General features: G+C 26.9%; 1 protein-coding gene across 2 annotated transcripts in view; it reads right to left on the bottom strand.

Moving 5' to 3' along the window:
- Positions 1–921: 921 nt before the first annotated feature.
- Positions 922–21022, bottom strand: part of LOC124953355 (LIM/homeobox protein Awh) — a 29535-nt gene continuing 9434 nt past the window's right edge. The window contains exons 2-6 of one of the 2 annotated variants that reach the window (XM_047504607.1): positions 14399–14682; positions 3194–3411; positions 2152–2397; positions 1681–1851; positions 922–1280 (exon numbers count right to left, since the gene is read on the bottom strand). In XM_047504607.1, coding sequence (XP_047360563.1) covers positions 1213–1280; positions 1681–1851; positions 2152–2397; positions 3194–3411; positions 14399–14682 — 987 coding nt within the window. In that variant the 3' untranslated portion in view covers positions 922–1212. Of the gene's footprint in view, positions 1281–1680; positions 1852–2151; positions 2401–3193; positions 3412–14398; positions 14683–21022 lie in introns of both variants that reach the window. The other variant, XM_047504606.1, reaches the window with a different exon arrangement.

Raw genomic sequence — 21022 nt, 5'->3', positions numbered from 1 at the left:
GTTTAATTAGAGGAAGATTCGATTTTCTTGATGATTTATAAATCTACATGGCGGTAATCATGTGATGATCATCGATGATCCATATAATCAGAATCGATCAGAATAAATCAAGAAATCTATATATATTTGATCATCCGATCATTGAAATCGATCAGAAAAATATAGTAAACCTGATAATGAAAATCGATCAAAGAATATCCCGAGATCTATGGAAGATGAAGGGATTTATAAATTTTAGGATTTTCTCTGTGCGATATTTATCATCAAATCATCGATATCAATAATCATATCGATATATAGACGATTCATAGATAATCGAGATTTTTTTTTCTGATCGATTTTAATCCTAATTTACTTATCTTATAAATGAAGAATGATTCGTCGATCATCATCGTACTGAACGATAAACGATCTATTCATAGATCCTTAGATTTTTTTCTGATCGATTTGGAGTAAATTTTTCTTTTCTTTTTCTTTTTTCTTTCCTAAAAAATCATTCGACGAGACGTTACAAGTTTTTTTTTTCGAGTTCGAAGATCCGTGTTGTTTTTATTATTATTACTTTTTCTTTTTTTTTTTTTCTATTTCTTTCATGGTCTTCGACATTGACAGATTCTATATTGATTTTGGTCGGAATAGGATCATCGAATAGAATCGTGACGTTTCATCGATCCTTTCAAAACTTCTTGACAAAGCTAAAAATTGACTGCACGGCAATAATAGCCTAATATCGTACGTAATTTAATAGCTTAATTAATGTTTCCTTCAAATGCATTCCACTTATGCTAAAAACAAGTAGGTTTTTTTTCTTTCTAAATTATCTAAAAAGAGATAGAGAAATAGAGAGAGAGAGAGAGAGAGAGAGAGAAAGAGAGAGAAAGAGAGAGAGAAAAGAGAGGGATATAATGATAAAAAGAGAAAGAGAAAGAATGAGAGAAAGAGAGAAAGAGAGAGAGAGAGAATGAGAGAAAGAGAGAAAAAGAGAGAGAGAATGAGAGAATGAGAGAATGAGAGAAAAAGAGAGAGAGAGAGAGAGAGAGGATGGAAAGTGTACCTTAGATTCGTGACGAGTTCTAAGATAAATTAAAATATAACGCGCCGTTGGAAGGCCCATCCGGAAATAGCGCTAAAACTGAAGCTAACGTTTCTTCGGATGATAAGAAGTAGATAAAAAGAGTATTTACAAATACGTAATCGATCCAACGGCGCTAATTATACTTCGTTCGGCATCGACAACATCATGGAGTCCTGTGAGAGTTCATCCATTGACTGTTCCGAACCTAAAGAACATGTAGAGATTTTAAAAGATTAGGCTATTTCAATTTTAAACATAGCGCTCGGATACCGTTATTAGAAAAAAGGAATAAGAAAAATCGCTTGAATAATTTTTTTTTTCTTATATCTTTTTTTTTTTTTTTAATTTTTTTTTTTTTAAAGTAATTTAAATGACGTAAAAAAGAAAATCTTGTAAATGTCTAGTGTAATCTTGTAAATTGTTTAGAATCTTGTAAATTTTTTTTTCTTTTCTTTTTATTTGAAATTTGTATATATTTTCTTTTTTTTTTTTATCATTCTTACCATTTATTTTGTATTTCGCTTGATTCGTTATTATTTTGGTTTTTTTTTTTTCTATTTTTTTTTAAGAACAAATAAAAATAATTTAAAAATTCGAAGTCGTACCGTGATTATGATAGATTGAAGGCGTGGGACTTTTACAGACGGCTGGACTGAGTTGCACTGGTTGCTGACTATGCTGATGTTGCTGATGTTGAAAGGAATAAGTCAGGTGTAAATTGATGTGTCGACCAAAGTCGGCTGGTGATGTTGTTGAATTTGGCGGGGATTGGTGTACTGTAATCGTCAATGAAACGAATTAAATTTATTAAAAAATTTTATTTATATTAAATAATATTTATAAAAAAAAATTAGATTCATTAAAAGAAACGATTAACAAAATTTATAAAAATTTGCTTATTTATTTATCTATTTATAAACAATGATGAATGGATTTAGAAAACACGATTTAGAACCCATTCTTCTGGTCGTGTAAAAGAAATAAAACAAAAAAATCAAAAAAGAAAAAAAAAACAAAGAAGAGAAAAAACGCAAAAAAATTCATAAGAAATGCAACAAAATAGAGGAACAGCATACCATGCTGGCCTTTCATTTTTCCCGTATGAAGATGCTTCTTTTGTCTCGCTCTAGAATTTTGAAACCATACTTGTGTCACCCTCTTGCTCAATCCTGTCACGTGTGCTATCCTTTCTAAATCCTGACCATCAGGATTGCTGTCCAATTGGAAATTAGCTTGGAGAACAGAAAGTTGTTCCTCGGTGAACGTTGTCCTTACCCTCTTTGCTTTGTTACCACCCTTGTGACCGCTCTCGGAGTCACCGCCTTCTGCGAAAGTACCAATTAGTTTTGCTCCCATGGTTTTATACTTAATCGTGATCATCGGAGGGTTTTACTGCAAAATTTTTATTTGTATAATTTTTGAATCTGTTCGATGTAATGATGAATAAAATAATAATTTTTAATAATTTTTATATATGTGAAGAGAACAGTAATATCCAAATAAACATCACTATTATTACGTATATGTGTGTCTGTGTGTGTGTATATGTGTACAAACAATTGTACACTATTGAGTTGTTTATTAAGCAGCTAAGTTTTATTATATATAATATATATGTATACATATATATATATATATATATATATATATTAATTTTATAGATAATATAAATTAATATTAGATCGTGTTGTTTATTTCGATATAAAATATTGAAATGATCTATCAAATCAAATATTTTAACATCAGAGTACCGATTATCGCTTATTCCATTACAAATAACAGCATATTTTATTGTATTATTAAACAAACATGTCAGCAATTATGAAAATGACATAATTTTAATTAAAAATCTATTTAAATTTATATATATATATATATATATATATTTATACACACATATATCATCTATGTCTTTTATTACATTGATTTACATATCTAATATGAATTAAATCATCTTCATAGTCACTGACTGAAATGAAAGATTTATTAATATTATTAATCATTTGATTTATCATCTGAATGACAACATTTGATTAAGAGAAATCATTTTTTGATTGAAATAGTTTTCTGTGTTTATACCGTAAAAATTGATTTACTATAATTTCTGGGCATCCTCACCATCGGATGAAGTATTGTTGCCTTCGATGACATCCAAATAGTGAGCTTTGCAGAGTAATCGTGCATCTAAGAGAGCGAATTGCTCCCCTGTCGACAATTGACGTGAACAGGCGTCGCAGGCGAAACAGGCTAAATGATAAACCCGTTCTCGGGCTCTTCTAACCCAATCACCTGCGCCTACGCTTCGTCCGCATTTCGCGCATTTAGCACCGAATGTTCTGAAAAATATTTTATTGACGAACAACACGTTGAATTAATTGATTGAATTAATCAAGATTTGTGTTTTTTTTGTTTTGTTTTATTTCTTTTTTTTCATTTTAATATTTGACATAATTGTTTATTGAATTATTCGACTAATACAATTTTCGTTCTGTTTTTTTCCTTTCTTTTTTTTTCGTTTATTTAATATAATTTTTATTATCTTAAATAGTTCAATATACGCGAACAAATATATAAAATAAACAACAATTTCGCTGACAACTGTTTATATATTTTATGTAATTTATATATATATATACTTTATATATATATAATTCATTGAATTAATCAAGATTTGTGTTTTGTTTTATTTCTTTTTTTTTCATTTTAGTATTTGAGATAATTGTTTATTGAATTATTCGACTAATACAATTTTCGTTCTTTTTCTTTCTTTCTTTTTTTTTCGTTTATTTAATATAATTTTTATTATCTTAAATAGTTCAATATACGCGAACAAATATATAAAATAAACAACAATTTCGATGATAATTGTTTATATATTTTATGTAATTTATATATATATACTTTATATATATAAAGTATATATATATATATATATATATAAATTAATAAGAGATTAAATTAAGTTATTATATAAATAATGGAAATAAAGCACTAATTGATATATAAGAATTGAAAAAAATTATAAAAAATTGCAGCAATTCAAATCTGAATGCGTGTGTCTCATATATCATTATATTATTTATGTTTATTTTTACATCTAATACAATAATATTTTTAGTTATTCGTAAATTTATATAATAGAGAATATCCGGCATTGATAAATTACGCGAACTCGCAGCTGCATAGACGGATTAAAAGCAAAAAAAAGATGTTTAGTAGAGTCGCGTGCTTAGTGGAATGCATTCATTGCAATTTATTAGGGATCGTCTCGTACGAATATTTTACATGCAAGACTTTCTTTCTGTGAATTTAACTCCATTATCGATGCACGTTCTAATCAATTTCGTGATTTACAATTTAAAATTACAGAGATGAAAATATATGTACATATATATTAAGAATGATATATATATACATAAATAATAATAATAAGATAAATATAAATAATAATAAAATATATATACATATGTACATATATATATATATATTTGCATTTTATTGCACTTTAAATTTTGAAAAGCATTTTTTCAGAAACTTGATTTAGATAAAAACATTAATGGCATTATTGTAAAGAAAATTAAAAGACTTTTCAAATGATATGTCTCTTGACCATTATTACCATTTAACATTTTTGAGGGGGTTGTCATCCTTCTTTGGAGGTTAGTATAAACTGGATGACTTTATGATAAGGATTTGTTCTTTTTGGAAACAAAATTGTTCTGACGTTTTTCCAAAATATCATTAAATTTCATAATAATCCGGATGAACACTCGTTTTCGTTAGGACACATTGTATATATATATATTTTGATATAATATTTTTTTAAATATAATTTTTATAAATTGAAATGTATAAATTTTAACAATATATTTTTATTATTTATTTCTATAAAAATATTTAAAAAATTCGTGATTGTGATTGTAACAATATAATATATAAAATTGCAAATATAAAAATTTGAAGATGGTTTCATAAATAATAACCCTTAAAAGGCTTTTAAATTTAATAATCTGTATCTTAATATTCTGCATCTTCTGAATGGTATATATAATATAATATAATAATAAAGTAATAATATAATGTCCTTATTTTAAAATTGTAATGTTGTTAATTTTAATTATTAATAATTTTCTTTTGTAATATATTCTTTCTGAATGTATAAAAGAAAAAGAAAAAAATGGAAAAAAAAAATTCCAGTAAAAGTTTATATATTATTTCAAAATTATAAATATAAAAATGAGTAAATAAAGTCATAACAACAGTGGAACAATAATAGAACAGTTAGTTTTAACCAATCTTAAATCTAACAACGAACACGTTGGATGTACCTAATAAATGCAGATTTCAATTAATTTCGTAATAAAATATTCATTCAAAATATAATTTATTATAAACTCACAATAAACTCATTAATAATAATAATAATAATAATAATAATAATAATAATAATAATAACAACAATAGTAATAATATTAATATTAATAACAAAAGGACAAAAAAAAGAAAAAGGAAACAAAAATTAAATATTCAACGATTCTAAGAAGGAGATATCATCGATCTTTACAAATCCCAAAATTCAATGGAGAACCATAAAATGGTCGTAGTTAAATCACGAACTTTGAGCTCGTTTAATCCGCATACAATTAATAAGTTTCCTGTGAAAGATATCGAATTTTGTAATGAGTTTTTTCCTTCCTCTTTTTTCTCTTCTTCTTTCTTTTTGTTTCTTTTTCTTCTTTTTTCCTTTCTTTTTTTTCTCTTTTTAAATCCATAGGTCAATAATATCCTTCGGGGCGTTGAATTTAATTTGATACCTTTCGCGTTTGTTAGGAGGCATTTTTTATTAGTCTAGAGAAGAAGAATAAAGAACCTGGAACATTGGAGAGAAATGAATCGGCTGGTAAAAGAAAAGTCTTAGCGATGTCTCGCATTAATTACCGATATAATCGCAAAGTAGAAAGCGTAAAACATTGGGAAGAGTTGGCGAGAGAGGGTAGATGGGGGAAGAGAGAGGGTGGAGGAGAAAGGCGGGAGGAATCGTAAGAGGGTGTATTGCTGTGAAATGAAAGCGGCTCGTAATCTCCGGGTTCTTTGCAGACATGCACGCATAATCACACGCGCACACACGCATGTATGCGTTCACAAAGAAGGAGAAGAAGAAGGAGGAAAAAAAAAAAAGAAAAAAAGAAAAAAAGAAAAAAGTTGAAAAACAGAAAGGACAAAAGAGAAAATAAAAAGATGGTCGAGGTTGAAACGATTTCACATAGGTTCCTTTTGGTTCTCCAAGTTCCAACTCTTGCGATTAGATAAGACCTCCGTTTAGTTGGGTAGAAGGAATAGACCAGAGATACTACTTCTTATAAGAAATAAAATAAAGTCTTATAGCGACTTGAGAGAGCGGGGGAGAGAGAGAGAGAGAGAGAGAGAGAGAGAAATCTTTTTAAAAAGACCTGAACAGTCTTCTACTCGAAGTAAGTAGCCAACCAATGTGCCGCGTGTTTCACGGTCATTTATTATCTCCTTTAGGACGTGAAAAGCGAGCTGAGATCGTTCCTCTTTCGGTATGCTTCATGTATGCAACATATTATTTCGAATATTCATATTCGCGATTTATTCGTTTGTGGTAACACACTTGTATAATTTGATGGAAGATCGGTAATAATTAATTCTAATTTTTAAACTTTTGCTGCATTTTTTTTTTCATTCTTTCTTTCTTTCTTTTTCTACTTTTTTTTCTTCTTCTTCTTTTTTTTTCTCCGACGATCATTATTTATACACGATGAGAATAAAAGTAATTAAATTTATTAATTGTATATATCCGGATTATAATATTCGAAAGAGTGTAAAATTTTATAATTTTTTTTTTTTTTTAATCATTTGATCTATTAACCATCGATTTTTATTAACATTTGAATTAGTAATGAATGATTATGTCCCTATAGACTTTATTTCTTTTTTTTTTTTTATTTCTTCTACAATTTTTTTTTTCTTTTTTTTTTTTTTTTTTTAAACCAACAGTATTAATTATTTGCGATTTTTATGGATGATTGATTTTTGAAAATGTCTAGAAAAAATTGAAGTCACTCATCAATCAGGATCAACGAAGGATCTTATAATTATATTCTAAAATTTCTGTAATTTTAATAATAAAATAATTAATTATTTAATAAATAATTATTTAACAAATAATTAATTATTTTATCAGTGACTTAAAGAGACATAAAAAACAAAGAACGAAGTGTTAAATAAATATACAATAATTCTCCAAACATTTTTTAAAATTTTCATAAAAGTGATTATAAATTTTAACAATTTATAAATTGTAAACAAAAAAGATTATAAACATGTAACAACTTTAATTGAATTGAAATCCATTTAACATAGACAAATAATTAATGAAATAAATGTTTCCACATAAATTCTCAAATTCACTATTACTTGCAATTTTTATAAACGATTAATATGCGAACATGCATACTAAAATTCACAAATTATATTTGTATTTACGTGTATCAACTTTCCAAAAAAGAAAAGAGAGAAAAACAAAGCAAAAAAATATATTTTACATCAACTTAGTATTGGTATTGAAGTTAAAAAAAATCAAAGAAATAAATTACTTCGTCGTGAATTCGGGGCATTTCTTTCTTGGAATAGAGAAAAACAGATTAAAAAAAAAAAAAAAAAAAAAAAGGAAAAAAAAGAAAACAAAAAGGAAGTTTAAAAGAAGGAATAAGAAAAATAAATGGGGAAGAAAAGTGAATAAAAAGAGAAAAAGAAAACAAAAAAAAAGAAAAAAAGAAAACAAAAGAAAAAAGGGAAAAATAAAAAAAAAAAGGAACGAATAAAGAAAGAGAGAAAAACGAAAGACGCAAAAGCGAAGAACAAAAATTCCTCTCGGAGGAAGAGAGCGCGAGAAAGAAAGATAAATCACGAAGAAAAAACGGGAAGAAAAAACGAAAAACGAATAGAAAGAAAAAGAAAACAAAAGAAAACAAAATAAAGAAAAAAAGATACAGGCCCGAGAAGATGGTAGGTTTAGTCCCGATGTAAACGGTAGCCATGTACCGGCAGCGACACGAGCATGCTACAAGACACACGCACGTATAGCTAGATGAATGGCACTGGAGAATCTTTCTTCTACTCTCTCTCTCTCTCTCTCTCTCTCTCTCTCTCTTTATCTCTCTCTCTTATTCTTTCTCTCACTCTCTCTTTCTCTGTATCTGTCTCTTTCTGTCTTCCCCCACTCCACCTTTCTTAACTCGATGTGTGTGCTTCGAGCGGTAATTAAACAACGACTAGCCGGCCATTAGCCCATTATCATATTCATGAACACGGAAAGTGCATCCCGATTCCTCGTCCGGTTTCATTGGACTACTACCAACGTTCTAAGCACGAACAGACGCGAGTCAGACCTTTCCGCCCCCACGCTGGGATATCTTATGAGGCCACGCGACTACCCTGGTGGGCCTGACACCTCGAGGGTGGTAACTGATCCCAAGGGAGTACTTGCCTGTTATTTGTTTGTTTGCCTATTTGCCTGTTTTTGTCTATTATCCAATATGATATGTTCTAATTTAATAGAATTTTTCAATTTTTTATTTTGTTTTTTATATCTTTTATTTACTTTTTTCATACTTTTTATTATACTTGTTATTATACATTTTAATTATATTTTTCATTTTACATATATATTTTATGTTTGGTAATTTAATAATATAAAATGTAAACATTTTAATAATATATTATTTTACATATCTTTCTTTTGTATTAAATATATAATATTTTATATTTATTAATTTAATAATATAAAATGTAAAAATATTTAATAATATTTTATTATTTCGTATTTATATATTGAAATGTTAATTAACGTCGGCATGTAATATTTTAATAATTTAATTTATATTATATTGATATTTATTCTATTTATTGAATAATTATATATTAATTTATAAAGAATTTAATATTATGAGGATGCTTTTATTATGAGCACAGGTCTTAAGTAAACGTTTTAATTGATTAGAATTTTATTTTGATCGAGTAAGTTGTACTTCTGATCCTATTGTTTCTTGATGATGGATATTCTAATTCAATGGATTATGTAGTGTTGTGTATGTTTCTTGTGTTAAGGAGAAACGTCACGCCTACGGTAGATAAATCAGAGATCTGAATTTTACATTGACAGAAATATGACTGATGTTGTTTCTATATCTTGACACGGTTTAATGTCATTCAGTATGTATTATCATTCTTAATGTAAAAAATAAAACTTGTCAGATCTCATAAACATAATTATAATAATTAATAAATGATTTAATTTTTTTTTTTTTTTTTAATTATTTCTAAAAAAGATTTCGAATAATACTAACGTAAATATATATACAATTTTTAAACGTAATCAAGATTTCTGAACAGAGATAGTAATAATAATTTATAACTAATTTAATTCTTTTTTCTAATCATTCATAAATAAAATTTCAAATAATACTGACATTAACATAGTTTTCATCATTTCTAAAGAAATTTTCGTGTCATACTGACGTTAACATATAAAATTTTCAAATGTGATCAATACTTTAGGATAGATATAATAAGAATAATTTGTAAGTAATCTAATTTTTTGGTCTAATCATACATACAAAAAATTTCAGATAATATTGCTTAGATATATACAATTTTTGAAATCTGATGAAAATTTCTAGACACAGAGATAATGATAATAATGTATAATCAATTTAATTCCTTTTCTAATCATCCATAAAGAATAATTTCTAATAACATTAAAATCCAATTTATAACATTTATTTTGTTTTCTTTTATAACAATTAATTTGATAGATACAAAAACACGATCGTTCATTCATCTGTTAATCTTTTCAGAGGATTTCGGTCGTTAGCCAAAGACTTAAGAGTTAGAGTTAGTGTTAATGTCGCTTAGTGAATCACTCAGTATAGTTTTCGATCATTTATCACGCGTGAGCGAAGGAAGAGGTCGGATCTTTCAAAATCCCTTGTCGACGACTCTACGGGTCGTGGATCCTGTCGACCGGGTCATCGTAAGCCAGCATTACGAGGCGAAAAGCACCAGTCAAAAAAATTACGCGGCAGATTCCTCAAGACCTCCCGCATCTTCGTTCTCTTAAAGCATGCCCGTTTCTTATCCGTAAGACGCGTTAATTATTCTCGCGTCGTCGATTATCGATTATCGATTATCGATTATCGATTATCGATTATCAATGTTCTTTTATTTTCCAATTTTCTATTCGTCCTTCTCTCCGTCGATCCTACAAAATTCATTCTTCGTTTAAATTATGAAATTACGTCGATCAACAATTTTTATTTTTGTACGAAGATATTGAAGATATGGAATTTTATCGATTAAAAAAAAAAAAAAAAAATGTTTGTTTTAAAATATTGACAAAGATTTCTATACGTTCCTTTCTTCGTCGATCCAACAAAATACAATAATTTTTATTCTTCTATAAAGATATGGAAGATATGGAAATTTTATCGATAAAAAAATTTTTATTTCAACCTTGAAAAATATTGTTATTCTATCAAACTCCATAGTTTAATTTCTACGTTGAAAAATTAAAATTGCTACAATGATTAATTTCATTCGGTATCCGATGAATCCAATTGTAATCTTTACTATCGCTCACAACTATATATGATTATTCTATTCAATGATCAACCTCTAAATTTTTATCGTTTAAAAAATTTCAATAATCATTGGATTTTATCAATCTAACATTTTCGATCAGTTTGCAATTTCATTGAGTATTTAAAAATCGATCTAAAAATTTTATCAGTTCAGTTTCATTTCTCTATACTTTATATTCAATTTTATTCTCAATACTCTATTTTTATTCTTTATCCTCTGTTTGAAGTATAAATCCATTGCTTAGATCGGTTCTAATAAAGAATAGTTTTATTGAATATTTCAGTAATCATCAATCTCAATTATATATTTTTTAATCTATTAAATTGCTATACCACAAGTTATATTTATAATAATTATATAAATATAATTATATTTATTTATTACGTAAATATGTTATACTTATGTACTATATTTACTATACGTATAGTTATCTACTATAATACAACGTTCTACGGAATTGTACGACTGAGTTCGTATTGGACTCGTAAGTAACTTTGTCTTTTTTTTTTTCACTCTGTTATTTCTTCTCTCCCTCTCGTCGATTTCCCTGTTTGATAATGCCGACAGCGATATCGAGCTTACGTCGCGATCGGATATCACGATACTTGACTTTGGTGGGCTGGTGAGCCAGGTGACTGTGCTAACTGATTGACAGTTGGATAAACACGTTCGGGAAGTCTTTGCCGAGGATCGTCTATACAATCGATGAGTCATTTCGGGCTCTTCGAGGTCTTCTATGAGAGAAAGAGATAGAGAATGAAAGAGAGAGAGAGAGAGAGAGAGAGAAAGAGAGAGAGAAGGAGTAAGAAAGATACGTCCATACATAAGGCTACTAGCGGACCACGCATGTTCCTTTTTCTCATCGCGTGTAACGAACATTTCTATGCCAAAGTTCATCGTTCCGTCGTCGAGTCGAAAGTCAATCTTTTATTTCCTTTTTATTTTTTTCTTTTTTCTATCTTTTTTCTCTTTTTATTTCTTTTTTTTTTTTTTTCTTCTCTTTCATCTTTTTTTTTCTCTTTTTCCTCCTGGTTAAATTAAATCCTCTATGGACGAACGCTACGCTTACGCGAGAAGAAATTTGCAAAATTTGTAGAAAGATCAAAAACTGACTTATAGTTGAATACGATATATGATCGTGAACTGATAGAAGATAAATAAATACTCGATATTATTGTGGATTGATAAAAAGTTGTAAGATGACAGTTTTAAATACTCGATGAAATCGTTTACTGATAATAATAGTTACGGGTTGATCATTGAACAACAAAGAAAATTATGAGATAATGAAAATTGCAGGTTGATCGTTGAATACAGAACAAAATTGTAATCTGATTTTTGACATTTTAATATCAAATGAAATCGCGAACCCAATTAAAATTTTAGATCAATTTTGGAATACAGAATGAAATAATAGATTAATAAAAGTTTCAGGTTGATAATTATATATTTAATGAAATTTTGAAATAATGAAAGTTTCGGATTGATCATTGAATAATCAATAATATTGACAACTAATGAAAGTTTTTGGTTAATCAATGAATATTCAATAAAATTATGAGATAATAAAAATGTCAGGTTGATTTTTAAATACCGTAGAAAATTATGATCTGACAAAAATTTTAGGTTAATCATCTGATACCCAATGAAATCATGATCCAATTAAAGTTTCAGGTTAATTGTTAAACGCAGAAATAAGAAATACAGAATAATAATAAATTGATCAAAGTTTTTAGCTAATATAATTACACGAAGTGAAACGATGGTATTCAAGAACGTTGTAATCACTCATATACAGATATCAAAATGTATGTGATCCATTCAATGATCCATTTTCAACTATTAACAGTTCTAAAGTATAAAAAAAAATGAAGCAGATCTCAATGGATTAAATAAAATCAATTTTATAGATCAACAAAATAATTCACGATAATAGGAATATTAGAAATAGGTTGAATAAACCATTTCTACGACGTTAGATGTCCAATAAAATGTTCGATAGATTATCTTTTTCTTTCTTTCTCTCTATTATAACTATAACCTAATCGAATTGATTTCGATTACGTTTCTGTCAGGTACGGCACTAAATTGAGAAAAGCCAGGAGATATCTCGTATATGAATCGAAACGCGGGTTCGATAACGGCGCCAATTACACGTTGTGTTCCCTTTCGATTTATGTCGTCCACAAAATACTCATTCTTATTGGTCAACGGAGATCAAGAGACTTAACTGAATTGCGTTTCCTTAATGAATGTGCACATATTATACGAACGCATACACTTTCAAGTAATAGATGTATGGGTTAAATCGTATATCTGTATCATCAGAAGAACAACGATACTCAATTCTGAAACGTTTCGTATTCTACAAGGCCGCCAAATTAACCAGTAGAACGTTTCTCCTTCTTGTTTAGATTAAAACTAAGGATCTCGTTGGCACCCAATAATTTTCATGTCTCACTCGTTCGAGCCACGAAAAATGTGTTCGTGGTCATGTATGCATATGATTCTTTTTATTTTTTTTTTATTATGAACTTTTCTTTCATTATCTTTTTTGTTCTTTGCTTTTCATTCTATTCATACATTTTTCTTTTACTTTCTTTTCTTTTTCTTTTCTTTTTTTTTTTTTTTTTTTTCTTTTTTTGATCAAGACTGAATACGTAATACTTTACAACAATAATCGAATTTGAATTCGAACTGGCAATTAATACAGTGATTGTATAATAATGACGCGTTTTTGATCCAATGTAACAGTAGATATATGACAAATAAACATTTTCGTTATTACTGACATATTTATTAAACAATTTTTATTTAATTTATTCAAAACGAGAAATAAACAATTAAAGAATAACTAGATATTCAATATTCTATTCATTTAATAATAGTTAAAAAAATTCATTACAACGTATCTCTATTAGATAAAAGTGTCTAATCCTTATCTAAAAAATTAAAAATATTAATTTAATTATATTATAATTCTAAGAAATTCAACAAATTTCTATTTGTTATCTTAGCCTTTTCTAAAAAATTCAAAAATTTAATTTAATTATAAGTAAGAAATTCATTACAATACATTTCTATTTGTTAAGTGTTTTATCCTTATCCAAAAAATTGAGAAAGTCAACTTAATTATAATTAAGAAATCTATTATTAGATATCCCTATTTGATAAATTTCTTATTCAAGAATTGATGAATTAAAAAACTTAATTTTGTTATATTATAACTCCAAGAAATTCATTAGAACATATCCCTCTATTTGATAAGTGTCTTAACCTTTTCCAAAAAATTGAAAAGCTTAATTATAGCTAAGAAACCTATCACAACATGTCCTTAATGAATAAGTTTCTTTCTCAAAAAAAAATTGTAATATTTAATTCAATTATAACTAAAAAATCTATTACATGTTCCCTCATTTGATAACTGACTTATCCTAGAAATTAAAAAATGTATTACAAGAAATTAAAAAATTTATCACAAAATATCTCCATTTAATATACCCTAATAAACAGAAATGACGAAAACTTATCATAAAATATCTCCCGTTTAATGAATGACTTAACTTAATAAAAAATAACATGAAACATAAAATATAAAAGTAATATAAAAAAAGAAATAAGAAGAAGAAGAAGAAGAAGAAGAAGAATAAAATGACTTACAGTGCATAGTCGTGCCTGCAGTAGAGTCGCATGCCCCTTAAAAAACAAGAGTGTTGATCGTGCAACGGTCTGGCACAAGCGCAACACCTAAGACACCTCGAGTGCCATGTACGCCCGCCAACGCACAAAATAGTTCGTTCTCGGACGCGTTCACCGCATCCACCGCACTCCATTACACCAGGAGACATGTCCGATCCGATGAGGCCACCAGTGGTTTCCGTCGGGCCCAGACTCGTACCAGTACCTTCGCACACGCCATCACCGTTCATATCCTCAACCTCCGTCTATAAATAAAGACAAATTTTTTTTCTCTATCTTTTTGTTCTTATTTCTTTTTATTTTGTTTTATTTCAGTATTTCTTTTTTTTTATAATAAATATATTTTATATAATAAATATTCTTTTATAATAAATAATATACAAGTAAAACTGACGTACAATGCGATATTGAATATCTTGAAATTTAAAAAATGTTTATATATCTATTTTCAAAGTTATATATTTTAAAAAACAATTCTTTATCAGGCTTGATATATTTTTTTGTAAATTATATAATGTGCATTAGTTCGTTGTCACTATATTGTTATTATTATCTATGTATTATATATTGTTGCTATAAACTGTTTAACGAGATGTTTAACGGGACAAGTAAGAAAATTTGTAAATAAAAAACATCAATGAAATATTAATTTTGAAAATAGTGATAACGATTATAACATTCATTTTATTTTATTTTTTTCAAATTTTTATAATCTTATATATATATTATCATTTATTTCATGATTTGTATGTTAACTTATATATATATATATATATGTATATATATATATATATATATATATATATATATATATATATATATATATATATGAATTAGATAAAAATATACAGATATCCCTATATGTCACCTAAATTTGTTATTTATATAATTTAAAAAGGAAAAGATATTTAAAATAATTTAAGAGAGAATTTAGAATCTATCTCCATTTTTTATTATATCTGAATCTTGCGTAATACATTTACACACTATATATACACACACACATATGTACCTATATATGTGTATGTGTTATTCAATGGTTAAATTAATACTATTATATTTTTCAATGCTAATGATGATGATAATAGAACAATAAACATTAAAGAAAAACTATACCATAAATATGAAAAAAATTCATAATAACAATAATTATTATAATGATAAATTAAATTGAAGTGTAAATAAAAGTTTTATTTAATTTCATCGTTCTAGTTATTTTAATAAACAATATAACTTATATTAACATTTTTATAAACAATTTATTCTCTATAGTTTATAATTTTTTTTTAAATTTCAGAATAATAAATTAATAATAATAATACTAATTTTAGTAATTTTATTATAAACTCATTGAGTAATAAACTTTGATTTTCATAAAAAAAAAAAAAAAATAAATGAATATTCAAAAATGGGATAAATATTATCGTCTATATTCACTAATTCGAAATAAATGATCGAAATAAAATTGTAAGAAAGGAAGAAATAGTAATATTGAAAATAAAAAACAATTTCATTTTCTTTTTTTTTTTTTTTTTACAATACTTTTTTAATAATAATATCTGCTCGTTTGTTACACGGACGAACAAAAAGCAAAAAATAACGTTTGACGTATAATGGGTAATCCTTTCCACCGCATTAGAAAAATACAAATCGAAGTCTGTGAATCGTATAAATCGTATTGTCCCACCCTATATATAATAAATGCAGACTCGATCACTGAAACCTCAACGTGTCCATGTCAACGAAAGCATGAACGAAACTTTGATGGATGCGACTCTTTCCTTCGTTTTCTACACAATGAGCCCTTTCGTTCTAGACGTCTAAGTCAGATATTTTTTGATCGGTTAACCGCGCCAAGAAAATCAACTATTTTTTTCTCATCAGTAAAGATCACATCCGGTATTCCATCTTCATTTTTATTTCGTAAAAATTTGACTCAGATATTGTCAATTTTAATCTTTTTTTTTCCTTACATATTATATTTTTTACAACTTTTTCCATGAAGCATTCGTGACGCCATTGTGTGTTCCGTTCACCATTTTTTATTCTGCCATCTTCTTTTATCGTTACTTTGTTTCTTGTTTTTTTTTTTTCTTTTCTTTTTTATTTTCTTTCAATCATTTTATATATCAGTATGTCCATACCTAATTTCGAATTTATACATTTTAACGAAGATATTATATACTGATGTTTTTTTCTTCTTTTTTTTTTCTTTTTATAAGTTATGCGAAATTTTTTTTTCTATAAATTTTTTCTGTTAATATTCACATTCACAAGTACCAGTTGAGTTCGAAATTGGATCCCAACAAGTCTAACGATAAACAGCTGGTCAATGAAAAAGACGCATAACAGGGTGTGTTCTTTGCATCGTTACAAACATGACTGCCTAGTCAGAACTACCCCCTCTTTATCTACCCTCAACCTTTTTTCGTATCTTATTTTAATAATATAAATGATTATCCTTTATGAATTTACTGACACTCGGCAATTCTCGGTTTCTGCATTTTCTTTTTCTTTTTTTTCGTATATAATTTAATATAATTTATTATGCAAAACTACGAACATTAAATATATATATATATATATATATATATATATATCATTTTACGAATATTAATAAATAAAAATAATTAATTTTATTTTTTATTTATTTAATATTTAAATAAAGACAAAACTCAGTTATAATCTTTTTCTAATCTTTACGATTTAGATAATTAAAAAGTAAGAAATATTAAATCTTGTAATTTACATCGCCCGACGCCATTTTGAAAGGTATGATAATTCCAATATTAATTAATAAATCTATAATTTTTTCTTAATATATTATATACATATAATATATTGATATTAAATACATTTTTTTTTTTTAACTGAATCATTTATTTCTGATTGTATTATATAAAAAGAAACAATAAAAATTATTAACAGAAATATCTATTGAAAGAAATAATACCATTCCTAATATTATAATTAATTTGAAACCTAATCTCGAACGGAACAAGTGTATATATATATATATATATATATATATATATATATATATATATCCACACATATTTACAAAAAGCGAAACTGGTAATATCCCCAATAAAAATTAAGAATAAATTGAAAATAATTAGCCAATGGAAAAACTGAAAAATGATAACAACCAGTAAAAAGAGACATATGCGAACTATCACTATGTCTACTGTTCGATTCCCAAGGTCACCTAACGAAGTGAGAAAAGCTGATCTCACGTATGACAAGTATAATAACAAAGGACGGGGTGTCGCGGGTTCGAATCCCCTCCCTCTCCCTTACCCTCTCCCTCACCACCAGACACACACGTTCGATTTTCACAGGACAATCCCCCGAAAATCACGCCCCTGACAGGTCTGTGTCGCACGCTCGGAACGAACTTTACTTTACGAGTGGAATCCAACGCATTACAAATGGCTCGTATAGAGAAGAGGGGTTGGTTGCCTGTGGCTACTACAGGGTGGGTCACACGTATCGAATACGTATATCATCTATATATGTATATATACAGTTAGGTGTGTATGTGTGCTTTGAAAGCCATGTTCTTCTTTGGTCTTTGATATATATATATATATGTATACCTACATACTTATAGATACATATGTATATATATAGATATATGTAGGTACGTTCATAGGAAGCTGCTAACGTAGGTATCACGTTACAATGACATTATGTAACTTCACACACCCTTATAACTGTGACGTTCGGTTAACCACCAACCATAACCAACCAAATGTTCGCACGTCGAACCGGCTGCAGTTACATACCACCCGTAGCTCGGTACTCCGTACTCGGTTGGTTATTGGCTTAGATGATGGAACGTATAACGTTACTTCTGAAGTATAAGAACGTTCAGAAACAGATGTTCTAGGTAGAATCAAAAGGGACGTTAGATTCAAATACGAGATTTTTAACTCGAAACGTTTGATATCCTTGCATTAGGAAAATGTAACGTTCTCTTTGATCGTTTAGAAATGTTTTGTTTATTTGTTCTATTTACTATTACAAATTTTATTTTATTCATTTTGGATAAAAGAAAATTAATAAAAATTAATATAATTACTTATTTTTTAATATTAATTTTTATTAATTTTCTTTTGTTGATATCAACAGGTTACACAGAACTAGGTGGTCCAAGAAAAGGACAGTTTTTGTTTGATATGTAATTTATTTCATGAATAAAAAATCATGAAATATGTGTGATACTTTGTGAATATTTCGAGGAATGTTTTTCAACAAGAAAAAAAGTAAAACATTTCGTTATTCTCTTTGAATTGTCGACGTTGAAACAATCAAAATCGTTTTATGTTGCAATATATTAAAAATGAAAAAAAAAATGAAGAAGTCCTTAAAAATCATTAAAGAAAAAAACTGACGTTTAATATTTTCGTTTAATAAAAAAATATATGAATAATTGAAGTTTAACATATGATCTTCAATAAAAATATTTAATTAGTTTTTTAATGATTAAAAAATGAAACTGTGATTTTGAAGAAAAAATTTTTAAATTATAAAAAATTAGGATAATGATAGGAGAAATAATCGTGTTAAATTTTTCATTCAAATCGGATAAGCACTTTTCGAAATATCATTTGCATCGATTTAAAAAAACATAGTTTCGAAAAGACAACGTTTAAAATTTAAATAAATCTGTAACTTTGTCAATTTTTTAGAATTTTTTCTAACGAAAAAGATTTTCAAAAGGAACATTTTTGTGAATATAATATTGTGAAGTAAAAATATTTCGAAAGAATCTGTTTTCTTTTTCGTTTTTTTTTCAACTTTTCAAGTTACATAATCATATCAAATAATAATAATAATAATAATAATAATAATAATAATAATAATAATCGGTAAAAGAGTCTTCTTCTTCTTTTTATTTTCTTTTCTTTCTTTTCTTTTGTTTTTTTTTTCTTTTTTTTTTTTTTTTTTTTTTTTTGATAGAACATGTGAGGTAGTTTAAGATCATATGAATTAGGCTCGATTAGAAAGGATTCACAATGGGCTAAGTTGAATCTGTAAAGGTGTAATACGTATGTAATAAATATCGGAAATTGCACTTGCCGCTTGGTTTGCGAGTCTCGAATAACTCGAGTACCGCACCCACGCTCTAGGTTCCAAAGGCTCGGCCTTCGGAGAGTTATAGACGACAATAATGACCCCTGCTCGCATGCGAGGCGGGATCGTAAAACGGAGGATTAGACTTCTTTTCATTATCCGTCTAATATACTGTATATCAGATATGAAATACGCGGCTTACTGAGAGAGTCTCTACGCGTGTTAAACCTTAAAGGAGAAAGTGAAGTCCTATTGCGAAATACTTTTGATTCTTCAGAGATATTCGCCATCTTGATTGACGTTCTTTCTTAAACAATCTTTTCAAGATTGAAAATATTTAATAATAATAAATTTTATTTTGTTATTATTCTATCTAAAGAAAAAAAGGAAAAAGAAAAGGATAATATAAAGTAGCTTAAATATCTTCTGATAATGTAATAATTTTCCTATCGAACATTAACTGAATATTGAGGGAAGCCATTGTCGCTGAATTTCTATTGCAACATTTTTAAGAAATTTGAATCTTGATAGATTAGATCAGATTGAATCAGAATTCTTATTTTTTCTATGAAATACATTTTTTATATTCTTGTATTATCTATATTTAAAAAAAAAAAAAAAAATATATATATATATATATAGATATGTAATTTACTATTCTAATATATCTAAATAATTCTAAATAATTCATTCTAATCTAATGGGATATTAAATGTATATTTAGAAGTTGAGTTATATTGCAAAGTTTTTAAGGAATATGAATCTTGATAGGGTCATCCTTATTTTGATTAATGTTCAAACACAATTTTATTATAATAAATAAAATTTTATTATTAATCATATTAATTGTTATTAGTAAAGATCTAAATAGTCTACATTGGGATATTAGAGAATTTTAAAAAATAATAGAAAAATTTATAGTTAAGTTTTATATAGAAAAGTTTAGAAACTATTCTTGCTGTATTCTATTGTAACATCTTTATGAAACTTGATTCTCTATAAATTATTACTATTTTGATTGGAGTGTTTTCAATGCAATAAATTTATTCTATTATTATATTTAAATGATTTAGGACCTCTAAACTGGCTATTAAAGTGGATGTTTAGAAGACGTCATTGTTGACTTTTATGACATATTTGAAGAACTTGGATCTAGACAGATCATTGCCATTTTGATTGAAAATTTTCTTTTCTTTTTTTCTTTGTTTTAATGTAATATATTTTTGATATTATTTTATGTACAAGATATTGTAACTATTTCATACCAATTTTCTAATTAGATATTAAAGGAATGTTTGGAAGCCATTATTGCTCTATTTCTATTGCAACATTTTTAAAAAATTTGGATCTTAATAGATTAGATTAGAGTAGATTTTAATCAAAGTCTATTTTTTTATATAATACATTTTTTATATACTTCTATTTATATTTAAAAAAAAAAAATATATATATTGTATAATTTAAATACTTTAAATATTTCATCCTAATTTTCTAATAGAATATTAA

This window comes from Vespa velutina, chromosome 12 (genome assembly GCF_912470025.1).
Source record: "Vespa velutina chromosome 12, iVesVel2.1, whole genome shotgun sequence".
NCBI classification, from domain to species: Eukaryota; Metazoa; Arthropoda; class Insecta; order Hymenoptera; family Vespidae; genus Vespa; species Vespa velutina.
This window is presented reverse-complemented; position numbering and strand designations above follow the sequence as displayed.